Source organism: Gadus chalcogrammus, chromosome 12 (assembly GCF_026213295.1).
Source record: "Gadus chalcogrammus isolate NIFS_2021 chromosome 12, NIFS_Gcha_1.0, whole genome shotgun sequence".
Lineage (NCBI taxonomy): Eukaryota > Metazoa > Chordata > Actinopteri > Gadiformes > Gadidae > Gadus > Gadus chalcogrammus.
This window is the reverse complement of record NC_079423.1, coordinates 27,700,307-27,727,680: the sequence shown is the minus strand read 5'-3', so window position 1 is coordinate 27,727,680 and position 27,374 is coordinate 27,700,307. Positions and strand designations below refer to the sequence as shown.

The window sequence follows — 27,374 nt, the reverse complement described above, 5'->3', positions numbered from 1 at the left end:
GTTTTGAATGTAAGAGTTAGCTGAAAGCTATGTTCCCTTTTATAGGAATGGTTTTCAGAAGGGATAATTGGAGCCCAAAGTGTTCTCCTCTACTTCACTTCAGTACAGGGGCTAGTTGGAACTTAATGATGGGTCAATTTAGAGCTGTACAATTATCAATGCTCCCTGTTTCCACCTGCCTCTTGTAAGAAAATGAAGCCCTTTCCTCATAGTATATCCGTTTTTTTAGGGGCTGTCAAGGCCAGAACAAGTTTTTCTGCTATTATGACATTATTATGATATTTAGGCTCACTTTGAACAGGATTGCAAGAAAGTGATTTTTCAGACACTTATTGGTTGCCTGCTAAAGTTTTAAATCTTAAGAGTGGTTTGGATATTTAAATTAAGCTTTAATATCAAAAAGCCTATGAGTTTCAAAATAAATATATTTATTTATTGAAAAACATCAGTTTTTCTTAATACAGTTTACTGTATATTTTCCCTTAAGTGTCATCCAAAACTGTCCAAGAGCACAATTTGACAACTCTTCCAAACCGTGCAGTAATTCCTAAAATGTTGCATCTTGAACAAACAACAAGACGGCAAAGTCAACTTGTCAAAATATATTACAGCTTAATATACAAATATATACAGGTACATTCAATAAATAGAATATGAAATATTCTTGGGAAGAAAAAGCTATGAAGGACAGTGCATCACAGGTATGTACGGCTTGTTTGAAAACGTTGAACAACTTAGCCGAGTTTAACATTTCAGAGACAAAGAGGGTGTTTTTGTCAATTGTGCTTTATATAAGTTCAACTAGTTTAGATTACATTTGGATGCATTTGGTAATCACAGTGATTAGCACAAGCCAAATTACCTACTTTTCTCACAGCAAACAGTGTTTCAATTTGATCGTCCATCGCCAAAAAATACAGAATCCATCTAGTCATCATTGCAAAGGATATGGGATATTTCAGCTTGAAGGGGAGCTTGCAATTAAAGTGACCAGTGCCAAACAAAATAACCAAATGCACTTAACCAGTAAGTAATGATAAAAAAAAATGGGATATTTGCATATAACTCATATCAATATATATTTATATATCAAAATATATATATGTATGTAATACTGATTGGGAACAAACTATCTATTTACAGAAGCGAGTGTGATGCTCGTTTCATTCAGTGGATAGTAGCAACATCTTTGGTCCCTGTTGATTGTTGGCAGTGGTCATGAAAAGAGAGAGATGTTCCTACAGCGTGTACAATATAAAATACAGTTGTGATGTCTACCACTCTGAATCATTCATATCTAAATGAACCAATTTGACATGGTACACAAAACACATCATCAAGAAATGTTATAAACAAAACATAGAGTGGCTACACAGGCTTTAAACCAAATGACTACAAAATATATGCTTCAGAAGTTACTCAAAAGATTGAAGTCGCAAACATTGTATTGTCATTTGAAGAGGACGTTTCTCACACTTGTCCAGGACGTAGAAGGTAGAAAGGAAGTCATACAGACAAGAAAGCACGAACGGAGCACATTTGTCCCGAAGGAAAATGGAGGAGGACACGGTCAGTTCAACTCGGGGGTTGGCGAGGTAACACTGGCCATCTTCATCTCAACGCCAACATCCTGAATGTGTGTGAGTTTTCCTTTGCTTGATCCTGTCCTTCTTTGGCTCTGTGTGTAGAGAGATGATTTGCAGTGGGGAGTGGATTCAAGGACAGTTAGGCGTCGTTCTGGCCAAAAAGGGTGCCTTGCATTTTCCGCTTGTGCATCCTGTGGGAAAGAAGGGACAACAATAATTAACAATGATTGTACTTTGATTCTGAGCTTGAATGATCATAACTGCTCAAGAAGCGCAACTTACCGCTTCTCTTGGCGGTTCATGTTGTCGTCTTTTGACTTGACAAACACTGCGTCCTCACCGCCTCTGATCATGAAAGCAAACTCGCCGTCCTTTGAGCTGAAGATCGCCCTGAAATCACACACCAAACGTGAGCGTCTGTCCACAATCCACAACCAAAAACGACAAACCCTGTGGATCCATAGTCCATCCCATTCTATGGAATGCTTTTGTGGGCCGAGTGTCTAGTGGGTAGGGGGGTTCACACCGAAGCAGACATTTAGGGGTTAGAACACGGACGCTCCGTAAAAAGAAATTCAACCACAATCACTTTTCCAAAGCATATCTTTTATATTTTATAGATATTTTATTGTCCATATTATCCATGTGGATTATTTTATTTTATTTTAAATTATTTTATTATCTTTCTTATGTTGTATGTGTATGTTGTGTGTTATGTTAAAGCGAAGGTGACTTTGAATTGATCCCCCCTGGGGATCAATAATGTATTTATCTATCTATCTATCTACTTTGGATAAAAGCGCTTGGCCGATCAATAGACAGCCTTCTATTGACATAACGGACACGACGACGGTGACCAAAACGGCAACCGTACCTGGACTGGGTCTCGCCGGACTTGACGCGAAGCTTGCGGATGTGGAACTTGCTCCGGCCCCACCAGTCAGACCAGCTGAAGAAGTTGTCCTTCTCCCAGCGCAGTTTCACTATCAACAGGTCCCCGATCTCCGTGTCCGTGGTGAGCAGGAAGGAGACGGTGCTGTTCCCCTCCAGGGTCGGGCTGCAGGCGTGGGAAGAGTAGTGATGTAAAAATGGACTGCATGTATGAAGCGCTTTATCCAAGGAACCTTACAATATTGCCTGACATTCGCCCATTCATGCACACATTCACACACCAACAGCGGAGTCAACAATGCGAAACGACAGACCAGCTCATCGGGAGCAGTTTGGGTAAGGTGCCTTGCTTAGGGACACCTCGACACTCAGCTAGGAGGAGCCGGGGATCGCACTAACAACCTTACGGTTACCAGCCAACCCGCTCTTCCTCCTCAGCTACTGCCGCCCCACATATAACACACACACACACACACACACATACACATACATGCACACACACACACACCACAACACACTAGCTCCCAGGGCGCTACACACAAACATGCCGGTCTGCGTCAAACACATGCCTGCATGTGTGTGACGCAGATCGGCATGCTTGTGTGTGTGTGTGTGTGTGCGTGCGCGCGCACGCGTGCGTGTGCATGTGTGTGTTTGATCCCAATGAGTTTTGGAGTTTTCTATTTTAGCACAGACTAGAGATGGATGACCAATGGAAATGCTGACCACTGGACTATTGCTTCCGTGTGCAGCATGTGTGTGCGTGTGTGCTTGTGTGTGTGTTGTGGTTACATCATGACTGGTTTAACATACGAAGAGTGTGTGTGTCATTTACATTTGAAAGGGGATGTTCTCCCTTTCCCCGTGCGTTCCAAACAGAGAGATCATCAAGGGCTGCTCGGTGAAGCTCAGCTTTTTCTCGCTGAAGAAATGCATCTTCACTTGGTAGTGGAATACTAAAGACACAGAGAGACACAGAGAGAGAGAGAGACAACATACTGATTTAATTTGATACTTCTATTTATCCCTATATGTATCCATAACTGTACATTAGCCTGTTGGAATACACTCTGTTCCGTATTATCACAAGAACATTCCCTCACCAGCATTAACAGTAGCAGTGGTAGTTGTAGCAATAAGTAATAGTACTCCTAAGAATAGATGTAAAAATAGTGCTAATATAAATAACTGGTCCTTATTGTTTGTGCCACACAATCACCCCTTGCCGACAATTCATCACAGTGTGGTATGTAAAATCAGACTTTGATAATCTTATCATAATAAAAAAACAAATACGAACTTGGTTGGTACACTAGCCTTCTCTAGATGTCAACGCTCATATCCTAGCTAGAGGCCGACGTCCTTCCCACGGGTATTGGTTGATTATATACAACTTAGTGCGCGTGACCTGCAAAGTGATAGGCTGCTGCAAGTGTAAGCACCTTTCCGTGGCCAGAGCGGATCACATGCATGTGTGGTGTCCGATTTCTTAACCAACCTTCCCCCCGGCCAGACACTGAAATACTCATGATCTCTGCTCTCCTCACGTGGTCAGAAAACCTTCCCCACTCTGACGCATCCCTGTTGTTACACTGTCAACACAATCTACACCTGACCATAACATTACCGCCGTGCCCCTATGGAGAAAAGGCTGTTGATCCACGTTCCCTCTGAGCACGTGGTATGTGTGCATATGACACAGGTTAAATATCATATATATATATACAGTAAAGAGGATCATCAATGTTTGTGTACCACGTCAGTGTGCGTAGTCGTTGACATGCATGTAGCCACACATTCACAATGTGTAAATGTGCAATTTTTTCATTGTTACCTACCTATGCTTTATTATAGAGTGAGACGGAGGGGAAGGTATGGGAGAGAGAGGGGGGGACATTCAGCAAAAGACCACGGGCAGGATTCAAACCAGGGTCGCTACGTTCAGGGCTGAGCCGATATGGTTCGCGCTCTACCCGGTGAGCCAACGGAGGCGCCCCTTATTGTAACTTTGAACGGAATTCCCATTCTAAGGAGCTGCTACCACAGATTACGTCAAAACACGGCCTACAATTAATATTGATGCCACTTACTGTGGCTGCAGAATGCACACTCATTAACTCGGCTTACAGTAATCCAGTTCAACACACTTAAGTATACGCCAGAATAAACAACAGTAGCAACAGCTAATTGCCTCCAGTGGGTTCTTAACGGTGTTCCTAATGGGGTTATCCGGTTTTTATCTAGATGACTGACAAAATTAATCCCACGTTATACGCTCCACCACTAACACTATATATAATACTCTGATATAAGTATTATTGACTGTTTACCGAAGCGACTTCAGAAACCCGTCATTAAGGAGGTAGCCCAATCCTGCTACCTACAGGTAGTTTGAAGGACGTGGAGAGTTGAAAAAAAATGCACTTAGCATTGCGTAGCACCTTATCCGATCTTGGTTGTATACAGGGAATGGGTTAACCTAACAGTTGTTAGTGCTTGGCACTTGGTTCTATGAACATCCTTACTGTATCGACAGCGATATATTGTTGTTTCTCTTTCTTCTGACCAATTTTACTCATAGTAAACCGCTTTGGATTAAAATGCCCTGAACGTAAACGTAAATGCTATCGAACCATAAGGGACTTCGCCCCCCCCCCCCCCGCCATCAAACCCAGCCCAACCCCCCAGGTGCCCTCCTCCCCCCCCTTACCTTTGTAGGGCATCATGTCGCGGGTCTTCAGGTACATCTTGGTGCTGCGCGTGGACCGCGTCTTCTTGACGTTGTAGCCCAGGTTGTTGCAGCGGTTCTTGCGGCAGCTGAGGCAGAGGCCCTTGTTGAAGGCGCTCTGCGTGTTGCAGCTGTACGCCATGCTCTGCTGGTCGGCGTTGACCAGCGAGTCGATGAACAGGTGGATGGAGCGCTCGTGGGAGCACTTCACCAGCTGGTCCATGTCTGCGTCAGGAGAGAGAGAGAGAGAGCAGCGTGAGACTCGGACCCCCGAATCAGACGGTGGGACTTCTGGACTTGAAAGTAACGTGGGACTAATGACGGAGAGACCCTGGAAGGGGGGGGGGATTTCCCCCTTCATGGCTGGGAGATGGCTGAACAGCTGTGTGTCAGATGGAGGCAAACACGCTGGGTGGCGATTCGGGTCCTGTGAACTTCGCTATACTTCTACCTCAACGAATGACAAAGCTGTGATAACCAACCTTGGAGTGTATTGGAATGGTGAGACGTCTCTTTACAGCAGGTGGATTTGTTATTAGACTAGCCATGTTAAATATAGCACTTAACAGAATTATATCAGATATAAGACTCCATAATACAGGGGAGGGGGAATCATCAGTACTCAGTATTCAGTAAGCCTCCCCCTTAACGTACGCACTCATTGTATGTTGTACGTCCTTGCAATTAAAAATAGGACTTATCATTGTGCAGCATCCTATCCAAGCTATCTTTGTTGCATACAGGTAAGGGATTAGCCTAACAATTGTACGTGCTTGGCACTTGGTTCTATGAACATCCTTACTGTACAGACAGCGGTATATTGTTTCTCTTTCTTCAGACAAATGTACTTATTGTGAGTCGCTTTGGGAAAAAAGCGTCTGCTGAATGCCCTCAATGTAAACGTGAACATTCAGTCCAGTATCCAGAGACACACACGTACTCTGGAGGCCCTTGATGCCCGCCGACGCGATGCCCATCAGGGTGTTCTGGATGTCGCAGCCGGGCTGGAAGGTGCCTCCGTTTGGGAAGATGTCGATGTGGCCCACGGACCTCTGGATGCCGATGCTGCGGTCCGGCGAGCCCCGGGTGTTGGTGTGCAGGACGTCAACGAACTTGGCGTCCTCCTGGGACAGGATGTTCTCGTTGGCGGCGTGCTCGAAGGTGGGCCCAGCCGGGTCCAGTCCTGCAGGGGGAGGAAGACGATGAGGAGGGAGGACGATGAGGAGGTCAGCCCTGACGCGGTCACGTGATCCCGTTGATACCGTTATACTGTGTTACACATCCTGTTTGTATTGTATTACATATCCTGTTGTTTGTATTATATTGTCTTACATGTCCTACTGTTTCTGATATATTGTATTATATATCCTGCTGTCAGATTATATTTTTTAAAAGAGTACTTCGCATTGTGTAGCATCTTATCCTATCTATCTCTGATGTACATGGGGTACAATAGTTAGTGCTTGGCACTTGGTTCTATGAACATTCTTACTGTACAGATAGCGAAAAATTGTTGTTTCTCTTACTTCTGGCAAATGTACTTAATGTAAGTCACTTCGGATAAAAGCATCTGCTAAATGCCCTAAATGTAATTGGAAACATATTTGTGCAGCCTTTGAGATGTTTGTAGTCACTCCAGAATTGATTTGTATGTGTTGCTTTTGAATGTTGGATACAAAAAATCTAATGTAAATGGGGTCAGGTCACGTTTATATTCAGTCATCCTCTCTCCTAATCCCGTAGGCCTGTATCAAGGGTTAGGCACGTACAGGACCCAGATGTCCTCGTTATCTGCGGTCAGTGACCGCAGTGGAGTGTGGGAGGCGACAGAGCCAACTGGGCCAGAGATCCGACAATGCGAGGCAGTGATTGCGGGGCACTTAACGCACTGCTGATTCAGATCCCAGCAAACACATCATTATACTAAGCAGGTCAGAGGGATGCCAACGCTGTGTCAACTTCACAGCGACAAGCGGAGGGATTGTTTTTCACTGAGCAGCATTCCCTGACCTGGTGTCTGATAATAGACTTGAATGCAGTGATTATAACTCCGTACTGCAGTACTTTATGGACTACGCAAGCATAGCTGTAGGACAGGGCTATTCAACCTCCTTAAGAAGTGGGCCAAAAAGGAAAACCACTGGTGGTTCATGGGCCACACATACAAAACTTATAATGTCAATTCATCGCTACAAGTAAATCGTACTTAAAGTAGTGTTAACTTAATATATATAGTACTGCTAAATGGAATAAACTTGTAAGACGCATTCCTTTCTTTTTCACTTCTAATTGCATCATTATAAAAATTTTTGACCTTACATATTTTGGACACGCAACCTCTTGCGGGCCAGAAAATAAATAAGAAGGGCCGAATTCGGCCCACGGGCCGCAAGTTGAATAGGCCTGCTGTAGGATTTACAGAATGATACCGTAGGAAGTTATTTCTAGTGAGTGAGTATTTCAAAACCACTAAATACGATTGAACACACGAGAAAGATGCTCCACTTGTTTCAAATTCAGACGATCGTCTTGTCTACGTAGTATCACATCCTTTAAAATGGTGATGTCATCTGCCTAGTTCTGTATTTGAATGAAGGTATTACGTTGGCTTTGAAAGAGATGAATATGTAAATAACTTCTTTGCATGCGTCGCCATGGAATGACCTTGGGTCAGCAGATGGCACATGGGATCCAACACCGCTCGTCCCCAGAGAGGACCGCAGGACCTCCGGAGGAATGCAATCCGTGTGACCCGCGGCCTCCCGCCTCACCTGTGATTCTGCTGATCTGCCGCTTGGTCAGGTCTCCAGCAATGCCGGCCACATGGGCCCCCAGACTGTAGCCCAACAGATGGATCTTGTCCCAGGGCAACTGCAACTCATTCTGGACAGGAGAGCCAAGAGAAGATCGCAGTGAATAAAACCCTTAAAACACTTAAAAAGATCATCAATCTTCTCTCGCTACGGCCCAAATCCCCTGCTTTGAAGTGGATGCATGTACCAGGCATGGCGCCAGCCCATGGATCGTCTGCATCCAAGCTTACGTTTGGAGCTAGATTCAGGCTAAAGGATCGTTTAGTGTTTGGGTTGGACCATTTCCTTTGCAAAGGCCATGCAAGCTCTAAAGAGCTCTAGAGTTGTCGAGATATAAAAAGCCCACGTCCTTCCAACTTCACAGTCAAGATGAATCAAAGGAACTGGTGCATTTCAGGATGGCAGGCGGTTGTGACTGAGAAACACGCTCGTAAAGACTTATTTTATTGGCCGTGTAAAATCACAACCAGAAGGAAGAAATACCCAAAGTGACAACAGATGACGACATCACATCCCAAGCTACAAGCCCAGTCCCTGGCTTACAGCCCGAATGGCTTCAAAGGCCCCAGGTTTATCAGTTAGCAATATATGTATATATTGATTGATAATTGATCAAATATCATGATGATGAAAAATGATCATTTTCGTCATCAGAACATAACGGGTTCAGCTTGATAGGTAGGAACAGGTGATGTAACCACAACACACGCAGGTTTTTTTTGTTGTTCTGTGTATATACTGAGTGTGTTTTGTATAAGGGCATGCATGTTGGCCTATGTGCAGATATGCATGTATGAATGCATGTGTTTTATGAAGATGGAGGGAAGGGATATTACGGATATTCTGTGTACACTTTGTGGATGTTGTACACCCATCCCAAATAAAAAGATGAAAATAAAAATAAAAAGTGTTGCGCTAATGTCTACTCACTTGTATCCAGGTGACGAACTTGGCGACGTCCGCGCCCACCAGCTTGGTGTATGCGGCCGAGGTGGGGTAGTGCTGGTTGGCTCTGGTCAGCCAGTCCACCACGATCACATTAGCACTGGGCACCCGGTTGAAGAGAGCCGACACCAGCTTGGGCACCCAGCTCTCAAACATCCCTGTGACCTGTCCAGTACAATCGCAGATACACACACACACACACACACACACAAACGTATACGTGCACACACACACACACACACACACACACACACACACACACACACACACACACACACACACACACACACACACACACACACACACACGGATACACGTATACATGCACACACACATGCACGCGCACACACACATGCAAGACCACACAGACACATCAATGCATGCACATGCAAGGGAATCACACAAACGCCCAACCAACCACACACACAAACACACGCAAGGGAATCACCGACACACACACCCACACCCCCACAGACACACACACACACACACACACACACACACACACACACACACACACACACACACACACACACACACACACACACACACACAAATCCACAGAGAACATGAAGTCAGTTATCAATTAATGGCTGCTCATAATAACTGTTGATTTATTCTAACTTTTTTGCTTTTTTTTTCTGCCGTTATTACTACATTGACTCATCAGAATTTGGACTCATTTTTCTTTCTTAGTCAATCATTATCAAACAAAACGTCCCATAAGTCACCCGAGGCAACAAAAAAAAACGTTCAACCTTGCTGCAGATCACTTTGGTATGTAATTCACGTCGCCAATACAATGATATCATAAATGTGATGGGACTCCAACTCAACGTACCGTCCAACCATGGATGATGACGAAGGTCTGCGTTTCTGGGTTGAATTCACACTCCGTTATGGTGTCCCGCTCTCCGGGGACAATGTAACACAGGTCATCCTCCGGCTCGTCCGCTGTGCGCAGGGAGAACTTGGATACGATGCCGGTGTAGTCTAACAGCCATTGGTCGGAAGTGGGCACTGGAGTTGCAGTCACAGTGCTGTTGTCTAAGCGGGTCGGATGAAAACATATAGCAACGTTATATGCTTTTGTTGACACGGCAAAGTGGACGCGCGCGCAAATTCTGCGCGCAATTCTGCGCATTTTTCCACGCTAAGATTACAAGTAGGCCTATTCAATAAACCAATTGCGCTTTTTATGAAGAAACGAGCAGCTCATGTGCCAATAACACGTTATGTCTGCGTGATTAATCCTCAATAGACACAGTCTACTGTTTTTAATAGATTTGCTCGGTCTAACATCTTGATTCATTTATACACTAAAATATGGAAACGCCAGTGTCAAAGCAGTCGCTTCACAGCCAAACAGTAACTTGTCGCCCCCTTCAGTTCTAGTTGTACCCCCTGCAAGGTTAATTTCAACAAACGACTGAAAGTAAATATAAAATCTGCAGCCAATCTGGAAAGAATCTGGATCGCCGCCAAAAAACATTTTGTTTACAATGGATTGCTCAACGGCTGATCAAAGAAATGCACTGGGAGAATGGGTAAAACGTGGTCCTGGAATACAGTCAACTCTCCTATAGTGGGCCCCTACTTAGAAAAATAACCTAAAACAGGCCATGCAAGTCTCCAAGGGAAAATGTTAAAAGGAGCTGGAGAGCGCTCCTCCATATAGTCCTCCCTTTGATCACTATGAAGTCTATCACAAGGGGCTTCAGAGATCTTCTGCCTGAGGGTCCCGATACTCACGGCCTGCAATTAAGCGGGTTCCCGTAATTTAACTGTTCACTTCTGTCCACAGCACAACCAAGCTTAATCTTATCAAGGATGCTCACCAGTATCAACAAAGAAATTTGCAAAAAAATGAATCAAACTTACCATAAACGACAGTAGTGTTGGAAGAAAAAGTTGCAAGAATTTGTGCCAAAATTATCCAAACCGTTAAGAAATGTAAATTTCCCTTTCCCATATTATTTAGAGGGGTTTTCTTTTCTGGCGAAGTATGGATTAAAAAACAAATCTCACTGGGGGTATGCCTGTGTTAAACCGTTTTCATCAAGTATCGATTGGTCGGGGCACAAGTGTACAAGGTTCCCAGGTCAGAAGGTGGAATAGGCACATGCGGTCAAGTACGTTACTTTTTGTGGACTGTCAAGGAGCCCGATTCAAGTTATCTTTATGAGTGGCTCATTTGAATGCCGTCTTGCTATTGGCTTGAGCGGAATAGGCGGGGGCGGAACTTTGTCCAAACCCCCAAATTGCTTAGGCAATCCCACGAGACGTCCCGGACAGTGTTCCGCGGTCTTCTTGCTTTGAAAAGGGCTTGGACTTAGATCTACATAATGACAATAATGATAAACACATAAATAATAAGGGGTTTCGGATCTCGGGGACACCTGATAAAAAAAGAATGATGATAATGATAATCCTACAGGCCTAAATAATAATCATGAAATCATCATAATGATCTTCTTTATTGGTTTTAGGCTACTCGTTATTTTTTATAATATTTTTATCAGTATTACTATTATGAATAATATTATCATTACATTTTAATAAATACTAACATATAAGCTAGATTTTCTTAAAGGTCAAAGATTCTTTAAGTATAGTTTTTACATTTGCACATTCTAAATTTTATTGAATGTAGAAATGTAAACTGATTCTGTAACTTACTTCCCCGAAAATAATTTTGTGTTAGCCTTGGGTGTGTTTTGCTCAAGATTCCTCAGGAGCCACACGTTCTTCGGGGTCCGAACACGCAAGGCTGTATCTCACACGATATTTTGTGTGACGGATGGGCTTGTTTTAAAGCCTCTTCTCCCATTGGCCAGCCATTATTGACAAAGTATGCAGAATAGAGCAATGACAAAAACAATTGAGTAACAAAGGATGGCACAATGTCTCTTGGCATTCTTCTGAGTTTTATATTTCTCTCATAAACATAAAAAAAATAAAGATAGATAGATAGATAGAAGATATATCTTGATGATTATCTGATTTCATTTAGGACTAAAATGTTTTGCTACTCCATCCAGTGGTTGAATATCAATATATAATGTTTCTCATTTTGAGAAACATTATAATTGACTGATTTATTTGAAACTATTCACCCTCAAATCCCTTGAAAGAGGGAAGAACCTGAAAATGGATTCAGAGGACAAGGGTTTGCGGTAATTTAGTACTTAAATTTAGGCTACATGTTAGGTTTCCAGGAAACGTTTGAAAGACGGAAGCTTTCAAATTAAATGTGTTTTGTACAACCAATAATTCTTCCTTTCTCCTAGTAATCAGATACCATTCTCAATATAGCCAGAAGTTTCTTTGTACATGCATGCATGTGTGTGTGTGTGTGTGTGTGCGTGTGTGTGTGTGTGTGTGTGTGTGTGTGTGTGTGTGTGTGTGTGTGTGTGTGTGTGTGTGTGTGTGTGTGTGTGTGTGTGTGTGTGTGTGTGTGTGTGTGTGTGTGTGTGTGTGTGTTCACAGAGTCTGGTCACAGAGATTGTTAGGGTGTTGGTTCCTATAAGGCCTGACCGACGTGCCCAACCCAGTTGTTAGATGGAGACACCAACCCCCCTGTAGCTCTAGGTTTCCACAGAGAAATGGTAGTTGAACACACATATCAGAGATACAACCAATCAAAACACAGCCATCCTTCCTGAGTGTGGCTTTATCAGGTTAAATAACGGGGACATGGTAGTGCAAGACACTAGCTGGATGAAGATGACCTATGATTTAAAGAGGAATATTCGAAAGATTTCTGAAATCTGATTGTGGATAAAAGATGAGCGTGAGAATAGTATAGAGAATATAGAGTATAGGGTACGTTGATCATCACACAGACAGACTTGCGGATTGTTTTTGTTATGTAGTTTGGAGGTATAGAGTCCTGCCCATTCCTTGATTATTCTCAGTTAAACCTAGATTATTATAAAGGAAATTAAAAGACCACCAATAAATAGCAACATCTGGCTATGAAAATAATGGAGTCTCTGCCAGGGATAAATTCCTTCATTTCCTTTCATATTCTGTACTGTAAGCCTTGCAAACACAAACAAGGTGCATCTTTCAGCTCTCCAACCGCTCTCAAACAACTGAGTAGTTCATTGTGAGTTAGTTCTAGAATTGTAATAAGGGTGCAATATAATTAAGCAGTAAGCCACGAGAAGCCATGGTTTACCGTGATTCTAGAAAACTAGGGGACAGCACACATAACATGCGTATGCTAAAACGTTCACTATAGACTAACTACGTAGTAGGATTCATCAAATCATTATTCTTCCGGCCAACAATATGGTTCCTGAAGACAGAAAAATGGTAGCCAGTGCAAGCAGCAAAGGCTAGCATTCATTAAAGTTGGCGGCACGGTCATGCAAAAATGAATTGTTGGACAATATCTTCAAGCTATCAGAATCGAGGAAGGAACTCTCCGTTTAATAAACAGCAAATGAGCGCCTACCCAAACAGACACAAAAACACACACACTCACACTCGTTCACACACTCAAACTCATCCACACACACAACTGTGTGTATGAGTGAATTACTCAGAGGGTGGTTTCTAGGAAAGACGGAAGTCATTGCTTTGGTTAGCCTGAACCCTGCCAAATAAACAATGGTCACAAGTATCCCAGGCCTTGTGCTATAGCTAGCCACTGCCGTCTGCAGTTGGTATTGTGTAGCACCCCATTCAGCATTGGATTTGCAGGTGATGCTGATACACGTGAGGCTGAACGACAACCAGGGGACCAGTCCAGCTGTTATTTAGTACTTGTATAAAGCCAACTTGGTGTTTTAAGTATTATCTCTATCATCTTTCCTGCATGCTTCAGTCCTCCTTCTTCCTTACTAGCCTTTCTAGCCAATCATGTGATGGCATAGGATCTCTAGCTTCTTTAAGCACAACACACATACACACACATACACACACACGCACACACACACACACACGCACAAGCGCATGCCTTTCCCCACTGTTTACCTATACCAGCTGACATGATTCTTTCATAACATGATATGGGAAGTAGTCCAACAAGCACAGCGATTTGTTTGCGTTCACACAAATCACAACATCACTAGGATGAAACCTCGGCTCAGCCGATTTGGTTTCAAGCACCAGACGCCTTCGTTGTGGTCCAGCCTCCACAATAGCCGGATCAGTCCATCAGCTGGGTCCCTGAAGAACATCGAACAAAGAAGGAATTAGAAATGTGGAAGACGGAGGGGTTTGGATAAAATAAATGAGTCATGGTTAAATAAACGACAGGGCGCACGCCACCTTATGCTGGGCTGTTTAAGGGCCAGCGGAGCGAGAGAAAGCAGGAATTAGGCCAAACAGACTGGATTCCTATACTACTACAGCCCCGGGTTGAAAAGGGGCCCATTAAAGGTTATATTACAGACTGGGGAAGACTTGTTGGGCGGACACAACACAGAAAGGGTCCTTGATGAAGTGTCTACTTTTATGCAGGGTTGTTAAGGCGGTGTATGTGTGTGTGCGTGCGTGCGTGCGTGCTTGTGTTTGCTAGTGTGTGTGTGTGCTCATGTGTCTGTGTGTGTTTGGTATGCATATGTGTGTCTGTGTGTGTGTGTGTGTGTGCGTGTGTGTGTCTCCGTGTTGTGTGTGATGTGTGCATGAGTTTGTGCTGACACCCTCAGCTCCCCCTTCCTGTGTACCCCCTGACAAGTGCTTGCATTGTTCACCCATGCATCCGTTTTTTACGAGGATACTGACGGGGATGTGTTTCTTTGTGCGTGTGTGTGTGTGTGCGTGTGCCAGTGTTTGTGTGCCATTATGTGTGTCCGTGTGTGCGTATTCAATGAACTTCCATGGGACAAGCGTTTGCCTCTGCACTATATGTGTGCTTTTATTGACCTTGATGGCCCTCTCCATTGTCGTGAGTGAATTAAACCAACAGGGTTCAAGGTTGAAAGCTTTGCAAGGGACTAGTCTTGATCTTTAATTGAAACCAGATAGGACCATGTCCATCTCTCTGGCATGAATGTGGTGCATACCGCCACTAAATGGGAGGATTGAATGTCATTACCTGATAAACATCTGCCTTGATCCCAGAACCCCTTGGTCAGCATTCTCTCACTCGAATGCCCACAAGACTGTTGAAAAGTGTGTCTTTCTTTGTCCCTCTTGCATGTCACATGCATGTAAGCAAGAAACGTATTGTGTTCCCGCTGCGTAAGGCTTGTTCTCGTTAATGTCACTCCAACCGCACGCAAAAGCAAGCTGTTGTCTATCATTTTCATTCTGCACATTCTGTATCTTTCCAAAAACTGTCTGTCTGTCTGTCTGTCTGTCTGTCTGTCTGTCTGTCTGTCTGTCTGTCTGTCTCTGACTGTTTTACAGCTCATGTGCATTTAACACCGAAACCCGTTGCATTCCCATTGCGTTCTGGGTGTGAATTCCATTATCCTACACGTCACTGCAACCCCAAACGCAAGGTACAGAACATTCTGTATCTTTTTTGTACTTTCCCCATTATGTCTGTCTGTCTGTCTGCCTGTCTGTTAACCTTCCTTACAGGCCACAAACATGCAAACAAAGAACATGTGTGTTCACACTCGGCGTATGAATTCTAATGTCGTACACTCCACTTCAACCATATATGCAAGGGCCAGCTGTGCCGACTGCCTATCGTCCCTCCATTTGTACAGCATGAACCATTTCTATGGCTACTTTCCCTCCATGTCTTCATAGGCTGGGTGATGTCGGAGAGGAGGCCCTCCCCCCGTAGTGAGGCTACGGTGGGTTGAGCTGAGAGAGAGAGAGAGAGAGAGAGAGAGAGAGAGAGAGAGAGAGAGAGAGAGACGGATAGAGACAGAGACATACTGAAACCAAGACAGAGACAGAGACAGAGACAGAGAGACAGAGACAGAGACAGAGACAGAGACAGAGACAGAGATATACAGAGGGAGAGAGAGAGAGAAAGGACAATGAGGAGGGTTCATGAGGCCATGCAGCCCAAGGACGTCAGGTCTCATCGCTCATTCTCACCCCAGTGTGCGTGTGCTTTCCCACCGGCACATGGGTCGCAACTGGCCAGCGCACTTCTGACCTAAAGAATAAGTTTGAGACACTGGATGTTTCTGATACTTGGTGGCTCTGCCAATGAGACTGCAAGCTGACTCATGTCCATGTGGAATAATCCATTTGTGCGTTTGCTGGAGCATGTGATTGTGATTATTTCTGATGGAAGTGTGTATGTTTATGGAGTGTTCCAAACTTAGCCTGCATCCAATGTTTAACCAAATCTGTGGTGGCTGTTGATCTGTGGTGGCAGGTTTCTCTTTAGCCTCCAAGCCACAAAAGTTTGCATAGAGGCACACACTCGAAATGCATCTGTATACAATATGTGGGTTTCTGAGAAAACTTGATGCTAGTCTGGAAAAAATACACACTGACCGGGAGTTTTGGGACAGTTACGGCTTTTTGTCTGTCGGCCTGTCCATCTGTCTTTCAATCTATCTTAGAGTTAACCTGGCTACCAGCATGCCTCCCCTCCCTTCCTATCCCTGCAGGTGTGTGTGTGTGTTTGTGTGTGTGTGGTTAAGTCTCTGCATGTGTATGTGCGTGTTTGCTCAACTGTGGCCAGAATTCATGCAAACTAAATGAGGATGTTGTATCAGCTTTGTTTGCTTTCTGCTGCATTAAGAGGCCTCTTAATACAGCAGAATATACCCATGATCTACCCATGGTGTCAGGGGACAACACACACGCATACACCCACATAAACACAGACACACACGCACACACACACACAGCTGCATCCACTTTACAGTCACTGTTATTTAAACAGAGCACAAATATTCCTGTTAAAGTTTCAAAATAAATGCAATACACCACCTGTGGGATCCCTTTCTACTGGCCTAGTCAGGTATCACTCTTCCACATAACCCTAACCCTAACAGTGGACGTGTTAAGGGCAGAATAATATCAGCGAGAGGGATGCTTTGGAAAGATGTTGACTTCTTATGGCAGGGATGGGGAGCAGAATAAATAAACTTTTATATTCCTTACAAATGTCTGGAATCGAGTGTAAACGCATGACACAGCAGGTTACACGTTGGCGCTGCACATCTGTAAGCCGTTCCATGAGTTCAAGCTCTTTGCTGGGTTTAAATGACCCCTAGCATAATGAAGCTCATGGCCTTTTCTCTGATTTAGGCCTAAGACCTCCCCCCCACTCCCCATTGGTCCCACAGCCCTGGACTGCTGCTGGTAATGTGTGTGTTCTTCTACATCTGGTCCAGGATGTTAGAGGAGCCTAATAGCTTCCATGACCTTGTCACAGATGTTTTGCACCTCAAATACATTACTCTTAATGAAAATGACGTGAAATTAAATGTTTGACCGCTTTTTCATTTCTAAATCTAGAATTTGGATTTGTTTATTCCTTTCAAAGTATCTTTCTGGCATAATGGAATGTATTATGTTTATATAATACAATATCTGCTATCTTGTATCACTTCGTCGGATACTAGCGCTGTCTCCAGATCCAGTTGCGCTAGAAGAATATGCTGTATTTGAGGCCCTTCCTCCCCCTGGTGGCTTTGTATATTCTGACAACGTGGCGGGCACAATTTAGAGTTTACTTTTTTATCCATAAATGTTGTGATCCAACTCATGAAAAAGTGCTATGGAACACTTTACTAATAGTTAAGTTAAATATTTATCAATCTTTTTAAAGTCTGACTGGGTAGGCCAGCCACCAGAAACCTAGATTGTACGATTTTCCAATACTCGTCAGGAAAATAAAATTAGCAAAATGTTCAAATGGTTGCCTAATTTTTTTTTTTATTGACATATCCTACACATGTTTGGTGTGGATTTGACTTGCACCCCATCCACTGTTGCTCGGACAACAGACCATAGACCATGCGAAAGAGGAACAACTTAAAAAGGAACCACATTGATCGAGTTGGAGAAGTGAAATTAGTTACTTTCCCTTTTTAGAAGTATATAGATAAGTGAAAGGAGCGAAAAGTAGAAGTGTATTACAAAACCAATGCTTCATATGAAAATAAGGTGAATAGACCTAGAGTTTTTCATAATATTGTGCTTAAGGCAGTCTACAACTCAGATTCCCACACAGCAAATAGGAACTGTGTAGGATCCGGCTGGACAATGTGAACACAAAAAAGAAGAATGTCAGTCATTAAAGCAACCCTCCATCAAACATTTGTACGGCCAATAAACATAAGCAGTCGATCCAATACAAAAGATAAATGTAAAATATGCATTGTTTAATGTGGCTGGCAACATAATCCTACATTTGTTCTGCCTTTCACTTGATACTACTTCACCAAGGTTATATGTCCGGTGAGTGTGGTAGAAAACCAGGGAACGGAGCAGAAGTAGCAATAGCAATTAAGAGAGCGAGTCTTTATATACAAAAACAAATACATTGTTGTTCATACAGAAAATTGGAGTCAAAAGGACGACACAATTCATTTACCACATATTAAGTTCAGCAATACCCTCAAAGAGCGCGTGCATGAATGCCACAATAAAATAAAATGTCAAAAGAAATTAGTGTAACAAGCACTTGCTATCAATCTGCGATGAGAAAAATATTTAAAAACTGTCAAAATCCGCCTTTCATTTTCTTACAGAAAGTCGCACAGAAAAGGTAGACTTAAAAACAGAACTTTGAGAGAGATAATCAACAGTTGACATCTGTCCTTGGAATACTGAAAACAAACCAGAAGACCAGAGCTGACCAGAGACATGTGGCCGGGCTTTCCCAACACAAGAACAAACTGGTCGCGAGACACAGGGAAGCTCTTCAAACAGAAAGTTCTCAGCGTTCTCAGAACCGCACACCACGGCCTCCTTCTAAACACGCGCAGAAAAAAACAACAAAAAAAAAAACATGAATATCAAGTCTTCGCTTGCTGACGGGAAAACGAAATGCTCATCTTTGAGAGTAGAAAGAGGGTCCAACATGCACGCTCGCCCCGTCGCCTGTGGTTAGTAGCGGCGTCCGAAGGCCCCGCTCTGCAGACCGCTGCCCTGCATCATCTGGTTCTGTCGGTTCAGAGCTCCAGAGAGAGACTGGGAGGTGCCTGTGTTGATGTAGCCCCCACGACTGGGAGAGGGAGGGACACACACACACACACACAAATAAGGTTGATTTATTTTCTGCTACATCTCTTAAATCCTAAGCTAGTGCTTATGTATCAGTCAAGGGCTTTTCTTAAAGAACAAAACACGACTCTGCAAGAGTCGTGCTAGTCCTTACCTAGCCATTCCTCCCCGTGCCATGTGGGACTGTCCAGGGATGGCACCATCTCGATCTGCAACGAATCAGTCATACATCACACAGAGTCACACACTATCATTTTTGTTGTGTAGCTCGGTACGACTTTACTTGCCTCTCGAGTACAACCCTAGCGTTAGATCTACTCAAGTGAGTTTATGTAGCATATAATATCGACATTACCAAACAGCAGTGAAACTTGAGTCATTCACAACAGTTCTTACTTTGCCATGTTCTGTCATTGTCCATCTTCCGACCCGAGTCCCAGTCGCGTGCTCCCTCCCTGGAACCAAGGGGACGGTAAGACATGAGATCGATGGACAACAGGGTCCCGACTGGTGGTGGTGGTCGCTGGTTCTGGGGCTAACCAGAGCCGGTCAAAGCCTGCCAGCCGGGGACTTACCTGGGGTTGATTCGCTTGTCGTATCCTCCGCTCCAGCTGTCTCTCCCTTCTCTGCCGCCTGTGCTTCGATCCGACCGATCTGTAAACTGCTGGAAAAGGGAGATGGGCAGTCATAAAAACAATGTTGACAACTACTTTTATGTTCCAAAACTAAAATCCATTTACATATATAGCCATTGTAAGACAACAGGAATAGAAATGTGAATTTGCCAGCTCTAGACAACAGTGTTGTTCAACAGAGTTGATCTCTCACCGGGCCATCTCTGTCTCCGCCAACGGCACGCGAGTTGTCTCGCCGGTCAGCCATCCCGTTGTCCTGGTAACGGCTGCGGTCCCGGTGGTCGAAGTCTTGGTAGCGCTCCGTGCGGCTGGTGTCCGAGCGGTTGTAGCGGTCGTCCATGTTCATGCGTTTCTCGGGCCAGTCGTCCTTCCTGCGTGTCGGCCCACAAGACATTGTCACTCGCATCAGAGTTACATTTACCCTTGCAGAAGTGACCTATTGTTTTGGGGGTTTTCCCGGTCAACACTACCACCACTACCACTATAGTGTTGGACAGCAAACGCCTCACAAAACGTAAATGGGCATAAAATGTCTTGATCTGAGAAACTACAAGTCACCGACCTCAATCTTCTAAACACAGTATAGAACAAGACAGTAAATTTTGTGCACTGATGCGACACTATACATTCAATTTTATTCTAGCATACAAAACTACGTCGCCTGTTGTTCAAGCGTGAGCATTTAACTCAAAAGCAGAACCAATTTGAACAAGATTTTTTTCTTCCAATAGAAGGAAACCTTCAACTGAAACCACAGGAATGGATTTTAAAGAATCTTACTCCTAGCCATACAGTGATACTCTTGTTCTTGTGTTATAGTTGTTAGTCTATTTCTGCAATAACTTTGCAGACTCTGCTAATGCTAACGTCACCACTGGCTGCCTTGAGAGATGCCATTACTGTTTTGCCAGCGGTGTCGTGAATCTCACGTCATCGACTGAGTCCCTGGTCCCTTATTGGCATCGACATTTCTGCCCATCGATGTGGGCGGGCTGTAGAGACACCGAAAGTGCGGTCCCGTGACCAGGACGGTCCCCGGGCTGGCGTTCCCCTGGGGGGGGGGGGTGAGACAGCTTGCTCTGCCGGGCTCACCTGCCGTCCATGTCGTAGGGCCTCTTGGTGGAGCGGCGCTCCTGCTCGAAGCGCAGCTGCTCCTGCTGCCGGCGCAGCTCGTCGCGCTCCCGCTGGATCCGCTCCTGCTCCCGCCGGCGCTCAAACTCGATGCGCTGCCGCTCCCGCTCCAGGAACTGCCGCTCCATGCGGTCGGCGTCCAAACGCTGCTTCTCCACCTGGGAGGAGGAGACACACCGCGTGACGTCACTCATCGAGGGGTGAACGGGTTCGACTTCGTACCGAGGTCGCCTGCAGGGGTTGGTTTAACCACTGCAAACACTCGCACTGCAAACACTCGCACTGCAAACACTCGCACACTGCAAACACTCACACTAATTGTAATTTACGTTACGTATAGATTGGACCACGGTTAAAATGCGTACGACTCAAAGTACATCGATATTAAAAATATATACGAATACCGATGAGGGGGGGCGTACCTCCAGCCAGTTCCTCTTGCGGATCAGGTGCTCCCGTTCCTCCCGCTCGCGGAACTGACGGATGCGCTCGCGCTCCGTGCGACCGTCCCGATCACGGTCGCTAAACGGCCCCGACGGAGAAAGATTAGCCTCCCTAGTTCAACGTGCATACGGAAGACAATATTTGAACAACGATAATAGACTTAAGTACAAGCATTTTTCAAGAGTACGCAATGGCAATTTTATAATAGAATAATAATATCATTAGTCTAGTATGAATAATAGTAATAATATGCAGGTGTTTTTCCTTCCATACCCCGTGTGCCGGCGCCTCTCCACCTCTCGGATCTCCCTCTCCCGCTGTCTCTGGCGCTCCCTCTCCCGCTGCTCCTTGATCTGGTCGAACGACAGGATGTCCTTCTTCTCCTTGCTGACGGACTTGCGGTCGCGGCTCTTGGAGCTCTGGAGAGGGGCAAGAGGAGGAGGCGTGTGGGGGGAAATTAAACAAAATGGGCCATTTCATCTGATCCCAGTTACAGTGAAAAGTGTCCAAATGAAAGTCTTGCAACATAAGGGGAGAAGGCCCTTATATGTAGAGAAGGGGGTATTGTTGGTTAATGGGGTCCGCAGCCATTGGATAAGTTGAGATCTATACTTACACGCTCCTTGCTTTTGCTTTTAGCCTTTACGCTGATGACTGGCTCTCCTTTAGATTTGTCCATGACCACCGTCCTCTCGAGACCTATGGGAAGAACAACCACAACTCGTTAGTAAAGCTCGTGAGAATAAGCGCTGCCGTTCTGTTTATAAAACCCAGGAGCGAGTAGCCTGGGGTAACGGTGTCGGTGCCTCACCTTTGCCATCTTTCCCTTCACCCTCCGACTTCTCGTCTTTGCCCTCAGACCTGGACACATAAAGAAGGGCGGATTAGACCGGACATGGCATTAAACCCAGAGGGAGCGGTCAATGTTAAGTGGGCTTCGAGGGCAGTCGTGAGGTTCTCGAATGTGTGGGGAAGCCAACGTTCTTTAGGAACGCTGAAAGGGCCCTTCTACAATACTGCATTACATAAGAGCCGTTTGACCTCACCTAGAGTCTGTGGAATTACATCTCTCAGCGACAGTGCTCTTGGGGTCAGCTGGCTTCTTCCCCGCGGGCTCATTTTTCGCCTGCAACCATCAGAGGTCATATTTAACAACGTAGTGATATCAAATAATAGATCATATTCAATAACAGAAGATCGAGTACACCCTGAATGTTATTTCGGGGTACAACGGAATGGAGTGGAGGTGTAGGCCGTCGAGCTCACCCGCTCCACGGAGATCATCTTGCCATGCAGCTCCGTCCGGTGCAGGTGGGTGATGCAACTGGTGGCCTCGTCGCTGGAGGACATGGTGACGAAGCCGTAGCAGCGGGCTCCAGGGCTCTTGGCGTTGGTCACCACCTTGGCACCGACCACCTGAAGGGGGGGGGGGGGGGGGGGGGGGGGGGGAAGACACGGGGGGTAAGTGGTCCCGTCTGGTCCATGGCAAGAAAATGTATGCGGTCGTATTGCAGGACGCTTTGGACTGCGGTGCCGACCAAATAACGATGACCATTACTAGCACGGTTTGATAATTCAATTTGTATAGCCCTTAATCACCATTAGTCTCAAAGGGCTTACATAATGATAAGGGCAACATTGGACAAAACCACACTGGAGAGAAATACTGATGCGGAGAGGAGAAGCGTGGACTGACCTTGCCATACTTGCTGAAGAGGGTCTTCAGATCAGTCGCTCTGGTCGTGGAGGAGAGGCCGCTGACCCAGAGATTCCTGCTAGCCCCTGCTGCAACATTAGCTCCAGCAGCAGCTGCATAGACAGCCGGTTAGAGGTGAGCAAACACGTATTGGGTGTTGAAGAACAAAAATTACGAGAGAATTTAATAATACCTTTTGTCTCCGTGTTGGCCTCTTTCTCCTCAGAACTAGAGACAAAGGAAAAATAACGATAAACACTGAGAATGCCTCGGATCAGTTTCAAAAACATGTTTATGTTCATACTTACGTGTTTTACAGTAATGTACCAAACTTGAGTGATTAAAGCGATCATGTACATAGTGCAGTGATTTAACAAGAATGGGTGATGGTAAGGCCAAAGACGATCCCAGTTAAACATTAATGGGAAGTTACGTGAGATAAGTCAGTGTTGGGAAACAAAACTTGAGACAAATGCGCAAACCTTTTTTTTTGTTTTACCTTGGAAAAGAGCATCCAAACTTTTTTGCTAGCACAAAGGAGCCAATGCAACAGAGATAACCATTTTGGTGTCTAGTAGACGGAAAGCAACAAACCTCTTTTTCTGATCATCGCCCTCTACAGTAGAGGACTCTTTGGCTGCAGAGGACGCATCTGCTGAAGCGTTCTCGTCAGTCTTCTTCTCTTCCTCCTCACCCTTCTTAGACCCCGTTTCTGAACCAACCGTTTCGCCCGCGGCCCCCTGTTCGTTTACACTAACGGCCTGAGTGCTTTCGCTCTGCGCATCGACTGTCTGTCCCGGGACAACGTGACTGTCCCCAACCCCCTCAACATCAGTCTCTGTGACCTCTGTGACCTCTGGGTCCCCCGCCACCTGCCCGGGGGCGGCCTCGTCGGTCCTGGCAGCGTCGTCGCACGCATCGTCTTGTCCTCCCGGGGGTCCGGCTGGCTCTTCTTCGGGGGTCTCCTCATGGCTCTCTTGGGGATCTTCGTTAAGTGGCTCAGATAAACAAGACCCGGCTACTTTTTCATTTTCTACGGATTTAACAGGAATAGAATGGCAGAGTTTAATCACTTCTGAAACACAGCAATGGTTAACGAGGAACTGGCAAGGCCTGGATTAGGAACGTCATCATGACCCTTGTGCTCTGGTCATTAACAAAAGGTGGGGGGGGGGGGGGGGCACACCCTAAGGAGAGACTGGAAGGGAACCCAAAGGACAGGGGACCACCAAGCAGCTAAGGACTACCTTGACTCAAGTTGAACAACGTACATGAACAACACCACCTGGTCCAAAGGAGAAAAGAGTTCTGTGCTGAAAAGAGCCATAAGACCAGCAGCGGCTGCCGTGTGAAGGAGGGTCTGTCGTCTTCCATTGTCTGCCTTGCTTGAGGTCCACTTTGCATTGACGGGTTTCGTCTCAAGTCCAAAAGCTTTCATGTCCAACATAGCATTCAGTCTTAAAATGTCCTTCTTCGGTGGAGTCTTCATGTGGCAACCTGGAAACCCTGAGGTCACCTACGTTAGCTGAGTCTACCCTGATCTGCATGTTCTATTGCTGCCAACGTGTGTCCAACCATTAACCGCAGCCGTCACAATTAAAACCTTTGAATCGTTTTATAAAGTGCATGCAACAACTAGGGTTAATTGACTTTCAACACGTAGCCAGCAACTTCCTTTGGGTTTCCAGTCTCCCTTTGTTTAAAAGTTATCTTAAAAAGGACTGAAATCCAAGTTCATCACTATCAAGAAGATGGGTCTTTGCGAGATTGTAACACCTTATGAACAGTACCTGTTTCCTCCTTGGGGTCATCTGCGTCTGGTTCCGGAGCCTAAAACAATATCATTATTTCATTAGTATCAGTTGATTTTGGAAGTTTCTTTAAATCTGTACTCGTATCCTTCAGTCAATTCAGAAAAGCTTAAATTTGTAATTATGTGTCAATAATATTTAGGCATTCTTTATAGTATCAACAAAACACTTGTGTAGACTGATACAACCATGGAAACTCTTGGGTATCAAAAAGTCAAAATCATCTCTGTTCATTTAAGAGGCACTTACCATATTAGGAGAAGTGCTTGTCATGTCAATATCCAGCAGCTCAGACACGGACTTCTATGTAAACAGCAAATGAAAGAAAAGCGTTATGACCATCGATATCTTGAACAATGACAGAGAATGAAGTAGTAGGGAAAATATTGGGAGGGCATACACAAATTAGGGCTCCTGGATTATGGGGAAAATATTGTTAATATTGAAATCACGATTATTTTTGAGTTTGAACATGGATTTATTCAGCATTTCTCAAAAAAAAACAAAGTTTAAACTGAGAACTTTCCCCTTGAAAAAAGTACCAACAATGAACAGAAAATGGTAAAATTTAAAATATATACAAACAAGTATCTAGCTGGATCCAGCAAAAAATATATAAAAATCGTTTAAACTCGATTATATTAGTTTGGAGATTGTTTGACCCAAAAAACGAAACCACGATCAAATTTCGATTAATTGCACAGCCCTAACACAAATCAACTAAGGAAATAGGTCACACATCCATCAGACTCAGACTTACTTCATCACTTGGCGATGCATCGTCCAACCCCATCTTCTCTTTGTCTTGTTCCACAGTGTCCTGCAATAACTCATCTTCGTCACAGAGCTCCTCAGAGTCCTGCATTTTGTCCTCTTCCACCTCTGCTGGTATTCCATTATCATTGTCGGCCTCATCTACAACGCTCATGTCGAAGATGCTCATGTCCTGCATGTTCTCATGTTCTTCCTGTTGGGGAAGAAAAACAAGACAATGAAGAAAACACAGAGACAATACGAAAAAAACGAATCAACGGTCATCAATAGCCACCTGGAAAGCAGAAGAGTGCTTTCATGGCGTAGTCAGTTCTTTTACCAATGCATGGATTAACATGTTCATTATCACGTATGTTCACAAGGTATACAGGTACTGTTGGAAGTAAAATCATTTGAAGAATGTATAGGCCTATTAATCCAGCTTTAAAATGTGACATATGCCTCGAACCTTGACTTTCATTTTCGGGTCTATTTGCTGCTTTTCTTTTTTTACCTGAATTTCCTTCCTGGTTTTAAAAAAACTGATTTCTTGTAGTCTTCTTTGAAATAATTGGACCCAGTATGTTGACTTTAGTTTCGGCAGAAAGCTCACCTGGCCATCATGGGAATCCTCTCCCAACATGCTTTCTTCTCGTTCTTCGCTGTCCAGCCTGGCATCTGCTAATGACATGCATGGATTACTCTACTGCTGTCACAGAAGCTAAATAAATGCATATTTTTACATTGAGAGTTTTTTGATTTGTTTTTCACCTTTTGTGGCCCGCTTAGGGGTCTTCTTCATAGTTGGCTCAGCAGCCACATAAATCTCCTCTGGATTTCCACCTTCATCCTCAATAGCCTATTGGGAAAAAACATACACACCTTTAGAAGTCTGAAATGGAATTTATCCTGAGGATGTAATGTTTGGGTTAATTGCCTTTTACAGTTGCTAGTTAGCAAAGAGCTACCACGTTCAATGAGCGCAGGCCTAGCTGCAAAGCATTAAAATACCCTTCAACACAGCCACCTTTTTAGCTTGCAAACGTTTGATGTAAAATTGAGCTTATTGCTAACGGTCAGTTTTTAAATACCTTTTTCAAACGCTCCGAAAGGACGCTTTTGATGCCTGTAGTGTCTAGGTTTCGTTTCTTCAATTCGGCCTTCAAGCCGATAACTCTCAACTCAGATAATTTGCGAACTTCGCAACCTTCTGGAACATCAATATCCGACGACGAGTCACCCATGATAGAGAACCTAAGTGTTTATTTCACGTACGATAGTAACACTGTACCCTAATGTGAAAAAAATCATAAATATCTGTGTATTCCCAGATAAATGCTCCACAAAATGGCGAGCGCTAGCAGCCGACAATAATGCGCATGCGCGGTATTGACGGCCTCTGCATTCATTCGGCTAGTTATACAAAACAAAACTGACATCCGGTAGAAAACATACAACTGAAAGGAAACACATTTGTATGTCCTTTGACACTTGTACCCAGTCAAACATGATTTGAAGATATAACAATGCATTCAAAAAATGGTATGTAAATAAACACTTAATTGTAAGAGGATATCATAGACATCTAGTTCATTTATGAGACAAGTAAAAAACAATAATTACACGGTGAGAAACCAAAACGAGACACTTATTAGCTTGTAATGCAAAAGTTAATGCCAATTAAACATTTATATTTCGATTTAATTCTGACCTGCACCTTAAATAGACCCTGATAATAAATACACAAGTTGTAAGTATCTAATCCAGCTCTTGATAGCCATGAATTGGTTCCTCTTAATAAGTCAGATTTTTCTGTATAGCACAGTATCAAACGCAG

At 44.4% G+C, this 27,374-nt stretch overlaps 2 protein-coding genes across 9 annotated transcripts; both read right to left on the bottom strand.

Moving 5' to 3' along the window:
• Positions 1-420: 420 nt before the first annotated feature.
• On the bottom strand, positions 421-11,125 carry lpla (lipoprotein lipase a). The gene is made up of 10 exons (XM_056603828.1): positions 10,845-11,125; positions 9,805-10,010; positions 8,949-9,128; positions 7,977-8,088; positions 6,146-6,388; positions 5,188-5,430; positions 3,313-3,433; positions 2,461-2,643; positions 1,869-1,976; positions 421-1,777 (listed from the first exon to the last, which is right to left on the bottom strand). Exons 1-10 carry the CDS (start codon positions 10,933-10,935, stop codon positions 1,726-1,728), a joined length of 1,539 nt encoding a protein of 512 aa, XP_056459803.1. The 5' UTR covers positions 10,936-11,125; the 3' UTR covers positions 421-1,725.
• A 6,213-nt stretch (positions 11,126-17,338) lies between these two features.
• safb (scaffold attachment factor B) lies at positions 17,339-27,359 on the bottom strand. 8 transcript variants are annotated; one of them, XM_056603964.1, is made up of 22 exons: positions 26,629-27,359; positions 26,309-26,396; positions 26,151-26,218; positions 25,545-25,751; positions 25,034-25,087; positions 24,764-24,803; positions 23,568-24,006; positions 23,167-23,201; positions 22,974-23,086; positions 22,544-22,693; positions 22,324-22,403; positions 22,089-22,138; positions 21,894-21,976; positions 21,551-21,696; positions 21,238-21,388; positions 20,795-20,991; positions 19,896-20,073; positions 19,643-19,731; positions 19,464-19,522; positions 19,222-19,276; positions 18,925-19,068; positions 17,340-18,815 (listed from the first exon to the last, which is right to left on the bottom strand). In XM_056603964.1, the coding sequence occupies exons 1-21, from the start codon at positions 26,779-26,781 to the stop codon at positions 18,951-18,953; spliced, it is 2,553 nt and encodes an 850-aa protein (XP_056459939.1). In that variant the 5' UTR covers positions 26,782-27,359; the 3' UTR covers positions 17,340-18,815; positions 18,925-18,950. The 8 variants fall into 8 exon arrangements, with proteins under 8 accessions (XP_056459941.1, XP_056459939.1, XP_056459938.1 ...); XM_056603966.1 differs by having other exon boundaries at positions 17,339-19,068; positions 19,643-19,728; XM_056603963.1 differs by having other exon boundaries at positions 17,341-19,068.
• Positions 27,360-27,374: the final 15 nt, after the last annotated feature.

Excerpts from the sequence above, each read along its gene's own strand:
- lpla (XM_056603828.1), bottom strand. The coding sequence starts at position 10,935 with ATGGGAAAGGGAAATTTACATTTCTTAACGGTTTGGATAATTTTGGCA. Across the intron at positions 10,011-10,844 it reads CAACACTACTGTCGTTTATG|ACAACAGCACTGTGACTGCA; the intron begins GTAAGTTTGATT and ends CGACCCGCTTAG. Across the intron at positions 8,089-8,948 it reads AGTTCGTCACCTGGATACAA|AATGAGTTGCAGTTGCCCTG; the intron begins GTGAGTAGACAT and ends TCTCCTGTCCAG.
- safb (XM_056603964.1), bottom strand. The coding sequence starts at position 26,781 with ATGGGTGACTCGTCGTCGGATATTGATGTTCCAGAAGGTTGCGAAGTT. Across the intron at positions 26,219-26,308 it reads CCCTAAGCGGGCCACAAAAG|CAGATGCCAGGCTGGACAGC; the intron begins GTGAAAAACAAA and ends GCATGTCATTAG. Across the intron at positions 21,697-21,893 it reads AAAGCAAAAGCAAGGAGCGT|AGCTCCAAGAGCCGCGACCG; the intron begins GTAAGTATAGAT and ends GCCCCTCTCCAG.